This window comes from Solanum pennellii, chromosome 1 (genome assembly GCF_001406875.1).
Source record: "Solanum pennellii chromosome 1, SPENNV200".
Lineage (NCBI taxonomy): Eukaryota > Viridiplantae > Streptophyta > Magnoliopsida > Solanales > Solanaceae > Solanum > Solanum pennellii.
The window spans coordinates 87,765,731-87,787,034 of NC_028637.1; the positions used below are offsets into that span (position 1 = coordinate 87,765,731).

At 35.2% G+C, this 21,304-nt stretch overlaps 1 protein-coding gene across 1 annotated transcript in view; it reads left to right on the plus strand.

Annotated features, from left to right (window-relative positions):
• The first annotated feature begins 1,091 nt into the window (after nt 1-1,091).
• LOC107004864 (paladin) overlaps nt 1,092-21,304 on the plus strand; it is a 29,527-nt gene continuing 9,314 nt past the window's right edge. Inside the window, exons 1-14 of the mRNA XM_015203250.2 lie at nt 1,092-1,593; nt 3,363-3,494; nt 4,530-4,601; nt 6,227-6,297; nt 6,854-6,953; nt 7,047-7,145; nt 13,554-13,680; nt 15,577-15,710; nt 15,798-15,857; nt 16,103-16,338; nt 17,288-17,717; nt 18,855-19,178; nt 19,292-19,891; nt 19,974-20,147. Coding sequence (XP_015058736.1) covers nt 1,435-1,593; nt 3,363-3,494; nt 4,530-4,601; nt 6,227-6,297; nt 6,854-6,953; nt 7,047-7,145; nt 13,554-13,680; nt 15,577-15,710; nt 15,798-15,857; nt 16,103-16,338; nt 17,288-17,717; nt 18,855-19,178; nt 19,292-19,891; nt 19,974-20,147 — 2,718 coding nt within the window. The 5' untranslated portion in view covers nt 1,092-1,434. The remainder of the gene's footprint in view (nt 1,594-3,362; nt 3,495-4,529; nt 4,602-6,226; nt 6,298-6,853; nt 6,954-7,046; nt 7,146-13,553; nt 13,681-15,576; nt 15,711-15,797; nt 15,858-16,102; nt 16,339-17,287; nt 17,718-18,854; nt 19,179-19,291; nt 19,892-19,973; nt 20,148-21,304) is intronic.

Here is a 21,304-nt window from a genome sequence, read left to right on the forward strand (position 1 = left end):
TTTTTAAAGAAGTTTGGTTCGGATCGCAGATCGGTTTGGTTTTTTAATCATAGCCATGAACATTCCTAGTTACATTTCTCAAGACATGTATTTATTATTTTTAAAGGGTGATATAGTAAAATCTTCTTTCTATTTATTGTTTCTTAAGAAGTGTGTAAAATGGTGACACGTATTGTTGGGTAGAAGGAGTAATAGTTGAAAGTGTAAAATGTAAAGTGTAAAAAACCATTTCTAAAAAATGCTTATAGAAATAAGTCGTTTTTAGCAGCAATGTCAAACACTCTAATATATATTGGTTCGTTTGGTTATAAAACAAGTTATCTAAAAAAGTAATTATCCCGATATTGTTATCCAACCCTTCATGTAACATAAAAATAACATTACGATCATCGAATAACTAATTATCAGATAATTTATCCTACGATTTTATCCCAACCAAGTATAAGATAAACTCATTCTAAAATTTATGTCGATATTAGTTATCTCTTATCCCATATACTAAACAAGAACTCCTTTGTTTAGTGAACAAATTATTTTAGGGTTAGTTATCCTAAAATTGTTATTCCACCTTTAATGAAATAAAAAGAACACTAACAACTCGGAATAATTAATAGCAGAATAATTTATCCTATAATTTTATCCCAACAAAGCATAAAATTAATACTCTCTTCGTTCACTTTTATTTTGTCATATTGCGTTTTTTGAAAATCAATTTCACTAAATTTCAAAGTTAAATTAAATTATATTAATTTGATATTTTAAGCAAAAGATATAGATATTTAAAAACTATACGAAAAATACCATAAATTGTAACTTTTTACATATCAATATAATATCAGTTAAACTTTTTTATAATTTAACTCTAAAAAGAATAAAAATAAATAATTTAAAATAAATAAAAATAATAACACCATTAATTAAGTTTGTATTTTATCTCTCGTACCAAACGAGCCAACCGGATACCTAACAACCCCTTGTTTAGGTATATAGTAAATTTTTTTTGTTTTTTTTAAGGCCAATGAAACGGTGGACGGTGGGGACTAAATTGCATTATTCCCTCAAAATAAAGAACCAAAACTGAAACTTTTTAGTCATATTTTGCGCGTAACGTAAAAGCAGAGATGGCACTAAACTCACCCTTATTGGTTAAGGTCCTTCAATATACAGATGGATAAAATCACTACTGCTACTTCAACTTCTACTTACATTTTCCACCAATCCTTCCTCTTCCACAAGATCCGTCTGCGGTTTGTGTTTTCATCTTCGCTAAAACCACTGACCCAATCAATCTTCAAGTTTCTACTTGTGTCAGTCAGTCTCTCGGGATTTGAGTTTGTTACTAGTAGTACTAATACTGAGACTGACGCAATTTCGTTTTCAATTTTGATTGTAATCGGTGTATTTGGGTAAAGGGTGAAAAGGGTTTCCGTGATTATGCGATCCATGTCGATACCGAAGGAACCAGAGCAAGTGATGAAACAGAGAGATGGATCGGTTTTGGGGAAGAAGACGATTTTAAAGAGTGATCATTTTCCTGGATGTCAGAATAAACGATTGTCTCCTCATATCGATGGTGCTCCCAATTATCGAAAGGTAAGTTTGACTTTGCTACATTCGTTTTTAATTCAATAACATTTTCTTTATGTAACGCCCAAGTCAAACTCTGTATCCAGCCAAATTGTTTTTGGGTACATTTTGTCGATCATAGCTATCTAAAACACATCTCTTTTGATTAACTAAACCCCTAACTTCTACAGTGGTTTCACCTGGGGCATTTTGGGTGGTTGATGAATCATTGTAAGATTGGCTGAAGGTGCAATTTTGCGTAATTATACGTGTATACAGAAGATTAGATACTCTTGCTTTATGGTTTTTGTATTTTAGTGTAACCTACATGGTGTTAAAGATTAAATTAGTCTGCTTGGCTTTATAGGATTTTGTATTGGTGTAATCTTCTCTCTTTTGCTTTGTATAGAATTGTTCCAAATTTCAGTTCTTTGGTATTAACTTAGTGCCAGATTTCTGATTTAATACAGTGACTACTTACCAGTACTTAATTTTACATGTAAAAGTTAACAATAAAGCTTATCATTCAGCTTGTTTATTTACTACTTTTTTATCTTGTTCGTTTTTTCTTGGTTAGCTGTGTTGGTTGAAATAAGTGTACGTCATTCTCCTGTTCATCAAATAAATAGTAAAGGATATTAGAAAGTCGAAATTTAGGAGTTAAATAATGCTAGATATTTACTTCCCTTCTTTAGATGCCTTTTTAGTTCTCTCTCTTTTGATAGGATAAAGATTGTATATCAGAATCACCTCCTGCTCCCTGAAAGCAAGTGTTAAGTGTCTTGAAAGTCCTGTCTCTCATGCTGAAGTTGAATGTCTAGAATTCCACTATTTTTAGGTTAATGTTGTGGAAGCCAGCAAGCTCATTACAGGAACATTCATTACAAATGAAATGTACTATTTCATTTAAGTGAGTTTACTATGATGCTTAGTGGACTCAAGATTGTGGTCTCTGATCTATTAGCTGCATTGTGCATGATTTCTTGAAGAAACATTCTGTAGTTGGAGGGGAATAAGCTAATGGAAGAGGATTAAAGGTGATATAGACCATTATGGCTGGGAGGAATAGAGGAGCTTCTGGAGAATTCAGAATATACCGTCTCAAATGGAATTTATGTTATTATATTCTATTTAACTTTAGGAACACTTAGAAAATGTATCATGCAGGACTCACATTTGGAAGAAAATTTTTGTATTGCGACAATGAAATGACTGATAGTTGCAGTAGAGAGGAACAATATGTAATGTATGGTCTGAAATATAACGATATATTAGGTCCATGGAACTTCATACTGATCTCGACTTGTTTAAGCTATAGTTAATCCACATTATGCAGCGTTGTTGTTGTTGGGCGGTCAAATCAACTGGTATGCTCATGGGCATTGATTTCTAGCATTTCCATGGTTTATATCATATAGCTCTTGGAAGGGCTATGTTGGAGAGATATACTTGGCTATTTAAAGGGGCATACTTCTCGGTGACCTTCAATCTAGGTGATTTCATTTTTACATGCCTAAAATGAGATGTGCAATTTTTTTCATGGAGTAAAGATGTCAGGTTTACTTACACTTGGTCCTTATAATTGTGTACTAAAAGTACATGCATAGATGGTCTCTTGTTTTACAATGATTTTGTGATGATTGCATATGTTGTTTAGCTGATCATACATATCAATGGACAATTCATTTATACAAATTTAAATCCTTGAAATATATATTAGTGACGAGGGCTGCAGGTTCATGATTATGTTTGCCGTTTAAATATTTTGCACTCCCTAACTAAAGAATTTGCATTAGGCTGCCTCTTTGCATGTTCATGGTGTTGCTATTCCAACAGTTGAAGGTATCCAAAATGTTCTCGACCATATTGGAACTGAATTGAGTGGGAAGAAGACTCACATTCTCTGGATTAATCTTCGCGAGGAACCGGTAATAGTACTTCATTACATTTTTGCATCTGCATTTCATTGAATTGCTTCTGAACTTCTGTTTTATTTTATCACTTTCTTATAAGTGGTCATTATTTCATTAGTAACTGCAGTATAGTTTGGTAAAGAAATTTCTAGGACTTCTAATAAATTCTTTTTATGAATTAAACATATAGAATAATCTTATAGATAATGTTTGCATGTTGTGTTGCACCTTTTAAATCTCATTATTTGCCATTCATAGATCATACAGCATAGTTCCATGATCCAAATTTTCTTTTTGTTGCAAAAAAAATAATTGTTGCAGTGTCAAAGAAAAAAATTTCTTTTTGTTGCTCATTGAACCTTCTAGTGCACATATTTTATCACATTGTCTTTTATCAAACAAAAGACCAGCATCTTTCTGTCTGTCTCTGTCTCTGTCTCTCTGTCACCCTTTCCTTCTTTTTGTTTCTGTTTTTCTATTTTTTTGGGGCAAGTTTGATGGAAGACTTTCCTTGTATACAGGCTTTCATTCAAAATAGTATAGACACTTCTCTAATCTACAGTTTTTTCTCTTTCATGCATTGGGTTGCATCATTATTAAAATAAGCGCTATTGCCTATCTTTAGATAGCTCTTGAATTTTTTGTTTTAAATGAACTTGCTTAGATAATAGCAAACTACTTTTTACCATTCTCGACAAAAAAAGGGAATGCAAACTTATTTGCCATTAAATTGTGTGAAGTCAAGTTCTATGATCAATTACCTAATATTCTACTATTGATATCCATCTTCATGAAGTATTTGAAGGTGCAAACATCTGTTAGTATTTGAATGAGCGAGCATATAGAGAAGGAAAAATTTGAAACTGATTGAAAGTTGAGCTTTGGTATATGCATTTGGTATGCAGTATGCTCTATCTCTCGAATGGCGTAACTAGATAAAACATGTGTGTTAGTGTTTCTTTCTGGACATAAACTTTTAATCAAAGGTGCTGCAATATTTCGATTCCTGAAAACTTTATCATGATTGTTTCTTTTCTAATCACGGAACAGGTGCTATATATTAATGGACGCCCGTTTGTCTTGCGTGAAGTAGAAAGGCCCTTCTCAAATCTCGAATATACGGTGCGTCATGGTTACAATTGATTTTTCATTTGACATATTGCACATTTTATTTTATCAAATGCTCATGTTGATTCTGTGGCATTAGATGTTGCACACTTCTCAGGATTTTTTTTTTGATCAAGTAAAAGTGTTTTCTTTCTTATTCATGACCAAACTGGCTGTATACAACGGATATACCAAAAGGTAAAGAATCTACAAAATATGATTTTCTACAAACTCCACCTAATCATCTATGCAACAAGGAGCTTTCTTTTAAAACCAAAAGAAAATAAGGGAGTTGATTGGAGAAACTCAACTCTACTCCATCAAAGGTGCTCCTATTTCTCTCTTCATACCACCCACATTAACGCAAGCGGAACCACATTCCAAGTCCTTCATTTTCTAATCCTCACACTTTTCCAACTGAACAACAAATCTTTCATAGTACTTGACATTGCCCTAGGAGTGCAAAGCAAATCCACTTGAACATATCCCACCATAATCTCATGGTAAGCTGGCAATGTAGAAGAAGGTCCTTGTCCGCGTTCTTGCACAGGTAAAATTAACTGAAGCAGACAACCTTCTGCTTTTTAAGATTTTCCGCTATTAAAATCACCCCTCTAGTAGCTAGCCAAGTGAAAAAACACACCTTCCTTGGCACGCTTGGACCCATACACCTGTCAGGATTTATCAAAATAATGTCACCACGTATCCACACTAACAAGTTAAACACTTCTGATCATGGCATCAATGAGATATTATAAGATATATTTATTGGACATTTTCTTGTACTTTTTGTTCTCAATGCAGCATTGGTTGTAGGACTTCTGTCTAGCACTTGCTGGGAATTCTTCCTTTCAGAGATCTATAAAAAGTTAGTAATATAAACATGAACATATTTAAAAAATATACAGGATTTACAGACTAGCAATTTTACCTTATTAGGATAGTAATGTCCCTTAATACTTGGGTTACCAAGCGAAGAATCTTGGCAAAGATTAACCTTTCTACTTCCCCACGTGCCTGGAAGAATGTTCCCAGAAAAAAGCACCAATGTTCTCTATTCTTTGATATGTTTCCTCACACTAAGACCAAGAGGTGGAGGATTGGCTTTAGTAGTGCAGGGGCTTAAGCAAGCCATATTCCTCCTAAGAGAATTGTCCTCCATGTTGAACCTTCATAAAGGTTTGCACGTCAAAATTTTATTAGGGGACTTGAAACCTCTAGCTTCTATCTCCCGATCATAGCCAAATGCTTCGTTGATCTTTTCCACCTAAAGATCTCTTCCTGTTTGGATATTTCATCCTCGTCCATTTGGAGACCTACTCTCTGGACCAAATAATCACCAGAGAGATTCCTTGTTTATGCTTCACTGTTATACTTCAAGCATGTGAGATCTCATTTTCCTCAAGTGCCTAAAAGAATTCAAGTTTCAACAAGAATGAATTATCCTAGTGCTTCTTATTATTGGTAAAATCATTCTTCTGGCAATGCATATTGGTTTCCACCCTTATCTTGTGTAAACTTGCAACTTTTCTTTATCTGGCATTTGTGAGGTTCTAATGCAAGTTTTTAACTTTCAGATATTTTCCTAATATATCTGTTGATGTTCTTCTTGATATGAACTTAGATTTTATATTAAACAGGGAATTAACAGGACAAGAGTGGAGGAAATGGAGGATCGTTTGAAAGATGATGTTCTGCAAGAAGCTGCAAGGTTATTGTTTGCTCTATTTATTGTTCGTGAACGAATATCTTAGGGTTTTCACTAAGGGGTTGTTTGGTAGAGTGTATAAGAATAATGCTAAATAGAGTGTATTAGTAATGCTTGCATCAGTAATACATGTATTAGTTATGCTTGCATTAATTATACATAGATTTTAATGCATTGTTTGTTGATACATTAAAAATAATATTTATTGCGATAAAAAAAATTATTTACAAAGATACCTTCACTTTATGGTGGAAAAGATGTAAAAAGGTTTTGAGGGACAATTGAGTCTTTTATCATTTTAATGCATGCATTAAAACCATTGCTTGCTAATACCTAGAAATCTATGGTATTAGCAATGCACACCTTAATACACAATAGAGTGAATAACTAATGCAAGCGCTAGTTATACATAGGTTGATAAATAGTACCAACAAGGTACTAACACACAAAGCTAAACATGCACTATTTTTCCTAATACACTCTACCAAACGACCCCTAAATGTTATGATGCTCGCGCGATCAACATTTTATCTGAAATCTTCTATTTGATAAACAACAGATACGGAAATAAGATCCTTGTAACTGACGAGCTTCCTGATGGTCAGATGGTAGATCAATGGGAACCAGTAACATATGATTCTGTGAAAACACCGTTACAGGTTTCATGAGTTTACAAAAGCTTTGTTGAAGTTGGAGTCAGAAAAGTTTGTATTGATTGCTCATTTTCATTTTGAACATCTCTCCTAAGTTAGGTGTACGAGGAGCTGCAAACAAAAGAGTACCTGGTTGAATACGAACGTGTTCCTATTACCGACGAAAAATCACCTAAAGAGCTGGATTTTGATATTCTTGTGAGTATTTATATCTTTATTTGTCTTTGCTTTTGATTCCCACTTTTATGTCAAAGATACCTTGCTTGTCATTATGAAGGTATTGGAGGTTCCTTTTCTGAAGTTTTTATTATTCTTGGTCAGAGGTTATGCTGAATACTTCATGCATCGAAATATAGTTTTTTTTTTTGGAAACTGGTAAAGATTGTATTCCTCAACATTAAGGATATGTTGTCAACCTTCATAAAGGGAGCAAGGAAGATAAATAAAAAAAGAGATTACTCACAGAGAGCCTAACTGATCTACGAGTTCTGAACCCTATTTCTCTCTTTGCACCAAAAAAATAAATAAATATAACACAATTCCATTTAACTTTGTGAATGGAATTAGATGTATCTTCAAAGCTTCTGTTATTTCTCTCCCTCCATACAGGCCACCACATACAGTTTGGGATGATTCTCCATCATCTCTTTTGGCTCTTGATGTCTCCTCTTCTAATCTAGCAACTCAATAAATCTCCAGTGTGCTCAAGGTCCATTTTGTGTTTGTTAGTGTAAAAAATAAAACCCATAGCTGTGCTGTGCATTTACAATGCAGAAAAAAGACGGTTGTTGGTGTCCTCTGTTTCCCCACATAGTTGACATCTGGAAACAGTAATTAGCCCCTTTTTCTGCAGAATTATCTATGTCAAACAAGCGCTTCTGACTACCAACCATCTAAGTATTTTACTTGGTGCTATGTTCTTCCAAACACTGTTTCACAACAATTGTTGGTTTCTGTTTTGTGTGCATTGCCTATTTCGTGCGCCCTTTTAAGTGAAAAATTCCTATCCTTGCTATGTTTCCATCTTAGAGAGTCTGCAACTGAGGAAGTACCTGTGAATCCCTCTAGTTCATATAGCATACTGGTCACCCCATTTACTTCCCAATCATTCAAATGCCTTCTAAAAGATAATTTAACCCCTGAGCAGTCCAACACTCATAGACAGTTGCCTCAGGATTGTTGCATCTTCTGAATAAATCATGATATTCCTCCTTCAAAGGTCTGGTTGTTATAGGCATCTTTCCAAAACTCTGTTTCTCTACCATCCCCCACTTTAATAATCATATTCCTGCTAGTGTAGGCCAAAGATCTCTGATTGTTCTTCACGCCCCAACACCATAGGGGTTATTGCTGGCATTACTCATCCAAGGGTTAAGCTCACCATATGTGCGTTTGATAACATCATTCCATAAAGCTTGGCCTCCATCATTATACATCCATAGCCATTTCATCAAGAGACTATTGTTCTGTCTCTTGAGGTTTCTGATGCCCATTCCTCCCAAATGTCTACTATTCAAAGTTGTATACCATTTCACCAGATTATATCCCTTATTGTCGTTGCAACCATGCAATAAAAGATCCCTTCTAAGTTTGTCGGACCTCTTCAGAACCTTAGAAGGTAAAGGAAACAAGGACACAACACCAAGACTGTATGAGGGTCAGTCTTCCTTCCAGAGATTAGTATTGAGTCTTCCACCTCGTCAATCTGTTTTCTGCCTTCTCTACTATGCCATCCCATTTCATTGCCTCTTTATGTTTGTTGCCTGGTGACATGCCCAACTAAACTTGTAGGCAAGTGCTACACACTGCAACCCAGTATCTCTGTCTAACTGTCTAACTATGTAAATTGAGCACTTCCTTAATTGGAAACAAATTGCTTTTCCCCCAATTTATTTTGAAACCTGAAGTGGCCTCAAATAACAGAAGTATCAATCTGATGTATTTTATTGATTCCTCGATAGGTTTGCAAAAAAGAATTGTATCACCAGCATAAAGCATATGACATATCTCCTTAGTTTTCTCCCTATCACCTCCTATTTGGGAGCCTCTGATCCAATTGTTTTGTAATGCTACTTTCATCATACTGTCAAATCCTTCCATTGCCAAAATAAAAAAAGGGAGATAAGGGGTCTCCCTGTCTCAATCTCCTTCATGATGGGAAGAATCTAACTTGTTCACCATTCACAATAATAGAGAATATAACTGTACTTATGCAAAACCTAATCCATCCCCAACCATTTCTCTCCAACGGAACATAGTTGTTTTAAGTTGATTTGGATGGTCGAATCGTGAAAATTAGACCAGAAAAGTTTTCAAAAAACTTTGATCTTCTGCAATCAATCAAATTACTGTCTAGCTATCGTCTTTCTGTATTCCAAATATTACGACAGAAATCAGTCAATATGAATAGTCTCTGAGGTTTAATTCAAAGGTTGAGGGACTTGTGACCTAAATCACAAGTTTAAGCCCCGTATCATGTGAACAAACCCTGATATTTAAATGCAAAAAGGTAAAGAGATGGACCCATTATACTCGAGTTTCGAAAGTTGCGGTTGATCCTGAGGGTTGGAATGTCAACTACTTGCCAATCTCTTAGAGCTAGTTGTCTTATGTTGTTGAATAGTTGGGTTTATTTGTCCCCACTAAATTCCCATGTTAACTTCTTGAATTTTTATCGTCTCACCGGCTCTCGACTAGATATATACGGGAGCTGATAGGTTCTTTTTTTGCTACTCTACTTCTATAACTATTATGCATCCATATGCGGCATGCCATCAATGAAATTATTTACTTCATAAAAGAAGACGAAGTAGAAGAGATGGTGGAGATTAGTTCCATCGTGTATATGATGGTCAGTCTGGTTGGAAAGAAATGGTTGACGCTTTTATGACAGGTCCATTTCCATTCATAAAATAAAAAATGGAATTACATCATATCTTTACTTTTTTGGTGTAAACAATTGTGCATAGTAGATATATTATAGATCAGATAGCGGACTTAACAGGAACTTGTAATTGCTGCTATTTGCTTTCCGGAGGTGGGCAACATGTCCTTAATGCTAAAGAAGACAACCGTACCAGTTAAAAAAAAATGTTTCACCAAGTCAATGGAAACTTAGTTTGGTTTCGTAACTGAAGAGAGAGGTTCTTCATCCAAAGTTGATTTTTAGGACATGTAACTGTTTTATGTGCAAGATTGCTAGGGAAGATATGTATCTTTATTGCTCATTGTCCCATGGCATACATATGTTTGTAATTTGTTGGATTAGGCCAATAATCATTAGAGTTCTGCTTCGCGGATGGAAGTACAAAGGGATAGAAAAAAGAACGTGATGCAACTCCTAAAGCACTCATGTGGACAATATTGAATGAGAGGAACAGATGTGGTCTTGAAAAAGTAAACTCTAATTTAGATATTAGTGGAAGATTTCTTGACCTTTGTACGTTTTTTGGAGCATCCTATTCCAATTTGTTTGTAATGATGACTAGTTTCTATTTGTAGAAAAACACGTGGTTGTATAAGTCCTAATTATCTTCTTGTATACACCTTGTAGGTCGAGTTTTCCATCATATTAATACCAAATCTTACATTTATTAATAAAAGGACAGATATAGTATAGAGATATTCTTCTTCCTTTATTGTTGCTTTTAAAAGCATACATGGTTCACATTCCTCCAACTTATTCATATCTTCTAGTTTTGGCTTAGAAAAATAGCTATAAGTAGAAAATCAGCTATTTGTACTTTACTATGAAGATAAAATTAGGGGTACGATACATCTCTTTCTGCGCTGAATTCAATTTAATTTTGCAAGTAGTTAGTTTGTCTTAACAAAAGGGAGAACCCTGTATACATGCTCTATACAAACTAAGGCTATACTAAAGAATTGAAACAAGAAACTCACACAATCATCTACACAATAGAGAATATGATGTATTCTTTAAAAGTATACTTAGAATAGCAAAATCTTCCTTCATTTGCATCAATGAATTTTCTTGTCCTTCAAAAACTCTGTTAATGTATTCTCCGTTCTCCCTGACAAGTTGCTCGGATTCTTCATTTCTGATGCCACACCTTCGACGTGGTTGTAGGTGTGAGTGTGATCGATTGGATTTGGTCAACCAATTTTGGGTACATTGACCAAAATAAACGGAGAAATTTGGGACTGATACAATGATTGTTGTAACCAAATCAAAAGCTAAGGTAAAATTGAGGAAAATGAAATACCTTGTATATAGAAATTTCTATGCAAGTCCTTTTCCTTATATCTTCCTTTGTGGTTCTCCTCTTGATCATTATTTTCTCCCCAGAATACCTTGTTCCACATGATGTCTCATAATTTATTTATATAAATCTGGTTTTAGATATTTAAATTATTTTTAGCCAAATTCCCGCATCCATATCCGTACCTTGATCCATACCCCCAGATCTTAAAATTTAGATCAGTAAGGATCGGACCTCTAGATTTACACCCATATCGCTCCCCTACACTTGAGTCCGAGTAACTTATTTCCCCGCCTCTTCACATTCTCTAGCATTTCAAATGTTACACTATATTTGGCATTACTGAGTTGATTTCCATCATTTTGAACGTCATTACACATTAGAAGGAACGTATAGTGTGAATGTAGGTGATCACCCTCCTTTCAGCCCCTCAATACAAAAAGCACCAATTAAACATATAATTTGCTTCTTTTTTTGAGATTTTTGCCAGTGAGATCGAATTCTCAAAAGTAGTGGGGAGCCACAACCAAGGAAATGGTTCAATTGAATCCCCTTTATTGGAAAGTAGTACCGTGCAAATACGTCAATTTTTTTTACCGTATGTAGATATATTAACTTTTGGATCCCTTTGTAGTGGCAAAGATAGTAAAAAATTGCCTTAGGGTCATATATCCAAATTTTATGAATCTCCTTAATATTCCTCGCCAGAAGTTGTCCTTATAATGCAAATTTGCTAGGTGCCTTTTTTGCCCATACAACTGCATAAGGTAAAGTCTTTGAGTTTCAAAGTTGATAAAACATGACAAAGATCTAACCTGATGGAACTCCCTCACAATTCGAGGAATGTAACCCGCTTGCAGGATCGTCATAGCATAAATATTACTCCCCGGTCTCTATTTATATGACTTAATTTCCTCTTTAGTTAGTCCCACAAAGAATGATATATTTCTATATTTTGAGATAATTTAACTTATAAATGTCCCCATTTTACCTTAGTAAATAATTTACAGCCACACAAATATTTTTGACTTATTTTAGACCACAAGTTTTAAAAGTCTTTATTTCTTTCTTAAACTCTGTGCCAAGTCAAACTAACTCAAATAAATTGGGACGGAGGGAGTACTATTTAGAAGTCATGTTCTTCCTCCACCTTCTAATCATCAAAGATTCTAGCTGAAGTTAAAGTTCTAACTCTCGTTGTTGACTCCACATCTACCTCACCGCTGATTAAGTAATAGTCAAGTATTTCTCCTTTTGTATATTTTTTTTCTTCTATCAAGTAAAAGTATTTTCATTAATAGCAAGGCCAGAAACATATGGCCACATACAAGGGGTATACCAAAAAGTAGAGAAACTACAAAAAGATATGATTTACTACAACTGTCACTCTATCTTCTATACAACGAGTGACTACCTGGGTGCACCAAAACAAAATAAGGGATCAGAGGCTACTCCGTAATTATGTAAAACTCATCTCTACCCCTTCAAAAACTCTTCTGTTACTCAGTTTCAAAAAAACTCTTCTGTTACTCTCTCCAAACAACCCACATCAATACGAGTGGAGAGACATTCCACACTTTCCATCTCTCCTTCTCTCACTCTTCCAGAGGGATATCAAATCTTTTACAGTTCTTGGCATCACCCTTGGGATGCCAAACCACATAAATCCCACCGTAACCTTGCGGCTATGTCACAATGTATATCTTCAGTTTATCCTTGGGAGGGTGATTATGGTAATCTACCCAAGAGCTAATTACTAAAACTAATTAGGGTATGGTGATGGAAATTGAGCAGTTTATTACAAATTCCAAATGACAGGACCACTTTTGGGTTTAATTTTCAGTAAAACTAGTGAGGGAAGGTTTCTAGATTGCAAATTATAACAAGAAGGGATTTAATGAATTCTTGTTTTCTGTTTTCAACAATAAAAAAAAAGAAAGGAATGTAATGTTGTTTAAAGCTAGAATGCCTTTAATTTTGTGTAACTGGAGGGAGGGAGCTAGCGTTTTCGTTATCCCTTAAAATTAAACCTTCACATTTCTGTTATAATATAGCAACTTACTTGACTCGTCAAGTGGACTTCTTTGCGAAACCTTTACGTTTCTCTTATGATATAGCAACTGTCTTGACTCGTGAAGCGAACCTCTTTGCATATATTGATAGGATATGTTTGTTAACTTTTTTTCCTTTTCAAGTGAGTAGTCTATAATGGATGGCAGCCATGTGTTTATGACCACATTTATGCTCTTAAAATTGTTCTTTTGTTTATCTAAATATTTCTGTTAAAAAAATGTAGAGGTTCTCTACTAAATCATTTCCCTGATTGATTTGAACATTTGGTTTTGTCTTATTCCTTTTGTTTTTGTCTCCTTTTGATCTTTAGGTTCATAGAGTTTCCCAAGCTGATGTGAACACCCAGATTATTTTTAATTGCCAAATGGGACGTGGGAGAACAACAACAGGAATGGTGATTGCTACATTAGTGTACCTTAATCGTATCGGAGCTTCTGGTAATTCTTATTTTCTCTCATGTCAGACCTGACATTTCCCTTCATGTTAAATTTTTACAAATATTTCCTGCCCTTAGAATTTCTTTTATGAAGTAAGTAATTTCATTGATAGCATCCAGTGGATACTATCTTGGCACTTTACAGGGAAGAGATTATGCCATCTTTTCATTCACTGCACTTTCACCACACATGTCTGGCATTTCATTCTGAATATTATGGGGTGTTGTGTGGGTGTGTTTTGGAAGGGGGGAGGGGAGGTTAGCTGGACAATGCCTAGGACAACTACTGAGCTCCTAAAATATTGGTACTTGAAAGGGCTGGGGAAGGACAAGGAAAAGATGTGGAATACAATGCCTGTTCTCCTCTGTCGGATCATTTGGAAAGATCCACACAAGGATTTTTGAGAGCAAAGAGGAATCTTTTGTCAGCATTAAGAACAGATGCAGTTCTTTATTGTTTTATTGGTGTAAGATGGAAATTGCTAATGATGTAAAGGTAATTATAGACTTTTTTAGCTCATTACACAACCTTTAACGAGACTTTCCTTTGCTCCTAAATACAGTGCTTTTCCCAATGTGGGACATCCTGGTGCAACTCTGGATTTAGTTAGACCCCAATGGTGGTACCGGAGACCGGGTGAGAAACCAAAAAAAAAAAATACAATACTTTTAGGGATAATTACAAGCCAATGCATTTGGGTGATCTAGTTTACAAAATTACCAGCAAATGTCTAGGTTTCATATATTTAGGTATAAATGTATATGCAATTAATATACATAATCAGAGTATAAATTTTATATATTTCGTCTGGCGCTGGTAATTAAGTTTGATCGAAGGGACATAAATGAAGGAACCCCTTGCTTTAACCAGTATAAAAGAAGAATTTATGCCAACTGAAATGTTATATCTAGACTTTACAGTGTGAATGGGAGAAAATAACTTTTTTAGAATAGTCATCGGAATCAATGTTAAAAGGAGGAACTGAATAACCAAACTGTAATATCATGAAGAAGGAGATGAAAAAGAATCTTTTAAGGAATAGGTGTTGGAAATTTAATGCTTAGCTGAGGGACTCAATATCCAAATTCTGATACATGAAGAAAAAAGAGTTCTTTCAGAATAATGAAGTTCAATGTTTCTGTGTATGACTGGCAGTTTTAAAAGCAAGGGAATAGTGGCACATTTTCTGCTAACTCCTAGTATGAAAAACTTTGGTAATAGAGGAAATTCTTTTTACATATCTATCAGTATGGATCCCAGGTTTTGATTAAGGTTTGTTTTTCGTTTGGCTAGCTGGGGGAGAGGGATGATCTTGACAATTGAGAATTTGAGGAAGAGGAGGAAGAAGATTACATATGTCAGTTGGTATTTTATGTTTTAAAGTTCGAATGAAGAATTGAATCATCTTATTTTACATTGTCGGGTAGCGTGTCGCTTGAGGTGGAAAATACTGGGATGGTTTGCGATTCAGTGGATGACGCCAGGCAGCGGAAACAAGTGTGATTTAGTTGGACCCTTAGAAGACGGAGTGATTTTGTATACTTGAAGAATTGCCTCTTGTCCTTGTTTTTTTCTGTGCGCCTACGCGGTTTCTTATTTGTATAGGTGATTAGGTGATGTATCGTTTGTACAAAGTCTTATCTTCTTGTAAATCTTTCTACTTTTTGTGTATACTCGTATAATGTCAATCTTTTGCCCTTCATCAGTGAAGTTTTGTTACTTTATTTCCTCAAAAAAAAAAAAACTGTGAAGGTAGATTGCCAGCACTTGATCTAAAAGCTAAATCACTAAACCTGTATGTCCAGCACGGTCTGCATGATTCACTGTTTTAGTTCTCATCATTTCTCTGTTTAAATCTTTGCTGGAAGCGTTACTTGAGATGTTTTCATCTAACAGGAATTCCAAGGAGCAATTCCATTGGTAGAGTTTCTGACTGCATCTCCAATCTGAATGACACATTAGCAAACTCAGAGGAGGCAATCCGTAGAGGGGAATATACTGTAATTAGAAGCTTGATTCGGGTATTAGAGGTAGCAAAACAATAACTTTCTATTTCAATAATTTTAGCAGATTTGGCATTTTGTTAATCTAAAATTGACTGGAGTTATGCTTTATAGGGTGGTGTCGAAGGCAAAAGACAAGTGGATAAGGTCATAGACAAATGTTCCTCTATGCAGGTAGAGGTTTATTATGTGTGAGAAGATGTGTTGCTTGTACTACGTTTTGCATTTGGTTATTTTGTCCGCGCAATCTGCTATTCAGTCTTCTTGTTGGCATGATCTGCTTCTTCTGATGAGAAAAACTCATTAAGAATCTTTTTATCGTCCCTTTATTTCATCTCATTTTAGAATGCTTCAAAATTTGCAGTTTCTTTTCGAATTATGATGCAATTTTTTAATTTAATACATGGATCTACATGCAGAACCTACGTGAAGCTATTGCCATATATCGCAATAGCATTTTGCGCCAACCTGATGAGATGAAGAGAGAGGCAGCACTTTCATTTTTTGTGGAGTACCTAGAAAGATATTACTTCCTCATATGTTTTGCTGTATATCTCCATACACAACGAGATGCACTTTTTGCTGGGTCCTCTGCTCATTGCAGCTTTAGTGATTGGATGAAAGCAAGACCAGAGTTATATAGTATAATCCGCAGGTAAGGATAAAATATTCTGCTATTACGTTCAAAGTGCTTTCCTTACATGATTTTATGTTGCAATTTTTTCGTAGACCCATAGTTATACTTATTATTGTTTTTCCTCTGATCTTTTTACGACTTATAAATATTACTGCTGCAACCGACTCTTTCAGGTGGTTATCTTGCATCATTTTTTCATGTCAGTATTTTGCACTGATTCATGTGTATACGCTTGTTTTTAGGCCTTGCAAACTTTCAAAGCTTACAGAATTTGAACTGTCTTATATTTATGTGAGAAATTAAAGAGATGCCTCCTGTATCTGAACATAATTTGGCCAAAATTGACGTCTAATCTCCAGATACTAAACTGATGTTTAGTTCAGTTGTTGAATGGCATCTGATCACCCTAGCAGCCATGCAATCTACTTGTTCATGAAATATTTAAGTATTCTAAACCATCAACATTATCTGGAGAGAATAATCTTTAATATTTCTCAAGAAAATCTATGCAATCACTAAGTTTGTTCAATTCGTCCCATCTTAGTTCCCTTGTAAGTTATTTGGTTTGGGGCTTGGGGATTGGTATTTGGAGAGAACAGGTAGAAACATCTCTGTGAACTTGTGGATCTGAACTTTGTGAAGCTTCTCAAGTTTGGTAAGTCAGTTGTCTCTACTATGCGATGCATTGATCTAGTTACTTCCCATATGTGGCTGGTGTTCTGATTTGCTTAAATTTTTCTAATGTAATGAAGGCTTCCTTATAACATTTCATCTCTGTGGATGATGGTTTTTATTGAAAAAGATATTACTACATTCACTAGTTTATGATTCTTGACATTGGATTAGTGTTTATTGAACTTTTTGAACACTAATATGTGCTTTTAAGAGATGCTTTTTTTTTTTAAACTGTAAAATCCCGAAAGAACCGTGCATTATTGGAAGACTTATATGCTAGGGTTGGCTGCAGGTTGCTAAGGAGAGACCCAATGGGAGCACTCGGCTATGTGAGCCTGGAACCTTCTCTTACTAAATTAGTTGACTCTAGTGATGATCGCCCTTCTGAAATGGGGCAAGTAGCTGCTTTGAGAAACGGAGAGGTTCTAGGACCTCAAACCGTTCTTAAGAGTGACCACTGTCCTGGCTGTCAACATCCTGGCTTGCCAGAAATATTAGAAGGTGCTCCTAACTTTAGAGAAATTCCAGGATTTCCTGTATATGGTGTTGCAAATCCAACTGTCAGTGGGATACGATCTGTAATTCAAAGGATTGGTAGCTCCAAAGGTGGACGTCCAGTTTTCTGGCACAATATGAGAGAAGAACCTGTTATCTACATCAATGGAAAACCATTTGTACTCCGCGAAGTTGAAAGGCCCTATAAAAATATGCTTGAATACACGGTATGAATTCAATTTCATGCAAATTTTAGATAAGTAACTTCTTTCAGATGATGATGCATAAACCCTTCATTTTGCATTGACGTATCATTGCAAATGTGTGTGACATTGTATTGTATCATTATATGGTTCCTTTAAAACAGGCATGTTAAAAACGATAAAAAATTGAATTGACCTGTATCAGATCCATACTTGTCTCGGATACTCATTTCCAAAACTCTTACTTGAATCCATATTTTTAGACTTCTATTATGCTGTCAGAAGCCTTTCCTCTACTTTTTGGTTTTCTCTGTCTGGAGGAATGCAGCTTCTTCTTTCTTTTTCTTTTCCTTTTTCTTTTCACATGAAAATCAAGAAAAGTAGATCCTGTATGATTTTAAAATTGTCTTACTACCTTTTTAAATGTTCTTGCAATTTCTTGTGTTACATGTTATTAATTTTTAGAAGATATTCTTATTGATATTAATTCTGATGAGATCTCAATACACTCCCTCTGTTTCAAGTTATGCGTCTTACTTCCTTTATTGGTCTATTGAGAAAACAATGATATTTTCTATATTTAGTAACTCTTTTATTCCAAAATCCTATTTGGCATGTTTAAGACCACAAGATTCAAAGGGTATTTTTGTACATTGTACACATGTTTAGTTTAGAACCATAAGACTCAAAAGTGTCCTTATTTTCTTTAACTCCATGCCTAGTCAAATTAAGATACTTAATTGACATGGAGGGAGTAGAATATAGTGCAAATATCTTTGCTTTAAGTCCCTTTTTTGAACCTTTGGCTGATATTATTTTATCAAAAATAGACAATCTGATCAGTACTTCCTTTGTACCGAATAATCAGATTGCATAAACTGAATTTGTTCCCAGCTGATTTTGATAGATTTCAAATGGTACATGTAGTTCTATAGGAAGTTTTTGAAGTTCCTGTTCTCTATCTTAAAAGCCTTATTTATTTTTCTTCGGTATACAATATTTTCATTTCTAATGCAAGGGCTTCTTGTATTACAAAATTTGCTGAAAATACAAGATATTTTTTTCTTTTAAGTGGATTTGCTTTAGGGTCTTGACTTGTTTATTACTTATGATTTTGAGTTATGATTATTAAACTGGCTAGTTACAACTAAATGAATATAGGGGATTGATCGTGAACGAGTGGAAAAAATGGAAGCTAGATTAAAGGATGACATTATGCGAGAAGCTGAGCGTTATCAAGGAGCAATAATGGTTATTCATGAAACTGATGACGGTCAAATTTTTGATGCTTGGGAACATGTGAGCTCTGATGCAGTTCAAACTCCTGTGGAGGTCTTTAAGTGCTTGGAGGCTGATGGTTTTCCAATAAAGTATGCTCGTGTTCCTATCACTGATGGCAAAGCTCCCAAAAGTTCTGACTTCGATGTATTGTCTTTTAATATAGCATCTGCTTCCAAGGATACTGCGTTTGTCTTTAATTGCCAGGTAACTTAGTATCTAGTCTTCTTTTTTTCTTCTTCTTCTTCGGTTTACTTGTTTTTTCGGAGACATTTAGCTCCAAACAGATGATGCTTATTTTACTTTTTCTGTGAATACAGATGGGTATAGGGAGGACTACCACTGGAACTGTAACTGCATGCCTTTTGAAATTACGTATTGATCGTGGGAGACCAATTAGAGTATTGCATGATGCATCAAATCTTGATTTAGGTGGTGGTTTGCCAAGCGATGATGAAAGTGAAGGCCAATCCCATCCACCTGCATCTTTAGTATTGAAAAGTAGACCTCAAACACACAGGAATGATGCATTTGGGATAAATGACATCCTGTTGCTATGGAAAATAACAAGATTGTTTGATAATGGGGTGGAATGCCGAGAGGCCTTAGATGCTATTATTGATCGATGTTCAGCTCTGCAGAACATACGCCAAGCAGTCTTGCAATACAGGAAGTTGTTTAATCAGCAGCATAATGAGCCTAGAGAAAGAAGAGTAGCACTAAATCGTGGTGCTGAATACTTGGAACGATATTTTCGTTTGATTGCTTTTGCTGCATATCTTGGTAGCGAAGCATTTGATGGATTTTGTGGACAAGGAAAATCGAGGATGACATTCAAAGATTGGCTGCACCAGAGGCCAGAGGTTCAAGCAATGAAGTGGTCAATCAGATTACGGCCTGGGAGATTCTTTACCATCCCTGTAATGCCTCTGTCATCTGTCTGTCTCATGATTATGGATTCTTTTGAAGCTCGATTTGATTCTGTTATGATTGTTTGTGCAGGAGGAACTAAGAGCTCCACATGAGTCACAACATGGAGATGCTGTTATGGAAGCTATTGTGAAAGATCGGAATGGCTCTGTTCTTGGTAAAGGGTCTATTCTCAAGATGTACTTCTTTCCTGGCCAAAGAACTTCCAGTCACATACAAATTCATGGTGCTCCTCATGTTTACAGAGTATGTTAAACTTCCACTTTTGTCAGGACGATAAGATAAGCTGAATTTTGATTTTACATGCCTAATACGGAGATAGTTATACTTGTGTTAGGGTTTCCAAGAGAGATGTAGTGTACCATTTACAGCACAGGCCTTTATATCATCTACACAAGATTTTCTTCACATAGATTTTGAAGCCAATTTTCATATGACAAAGAACTATTTTTAGTTAGAGAGTAATAATGCTTTGAGACAAATTTATCATACAGTATATTTATGTGTATGGTAAATGCTATTTTAAAATCGGGTCAAACAAAGAAGTCCAAAGTATAGTACCCCAATTTGCGATGCAATATGGGCTGGTTTGTCATTCTGCTGCTATTAGAGATCTAATGTAAAGCCAGAAACGAAAAGAACAGCACAGCAAGATCAGGTAAGCAGAAAGTTACTATGCTTAAGTTTACAGAAGAGACGGTCAACAACAATGGGAAGTACAAAAAAATTGCTAGTCCAACCTTACCAAAACAGTGTATAAAGAATGGACCAAAAGTACGAAGTATTCTACCCCCATTCACTCGACGATTCAGTAGGGGGTTGGTTTAACTCCTCTACCATTATAGATCTCAATAAAAATCTCCATAATCCAAATTATCTCGGTATGAACTCTATCCGTCTAATCAGGCAGGATTGAGGTCGCAAAATAAATAGACAAAGTATTCAATTTTATACCTAATTGTAAAGTGTAGATTTGTTCACATTTGCAAATGTTGCATGTGCAATGCACTTATATGACCTTGTATAGGAAGAGTATAATACACTGATTGGAGAGAGATAGAGGCTAAGGACATAAATTTTGTAGTGAATATGCATAGATCTACGAACTTGTGATTTTTTTTTTGGTAAAGGTAAAGTTGTATTTTTCAGTATTAAGGGTATGCTGCATACCTCCAAAAAGTTACAAGATATATCCATAATTACATAGATCCTAGGAAATCTACCAACTGTTCTACTTCTTCTTCACACCAAAAAAACATGTTAATGCAATTTTCTTTAACTTCCTGAATATTGTTACTTGTATTCTTATGACACCTGAGATTTCTTTCTCTCCAAATAGCCCACCAGACAGGTACTATAGACCACCATCTTTTTTGGGTCTTGCCCCCCCCCCCCCCCCCCCC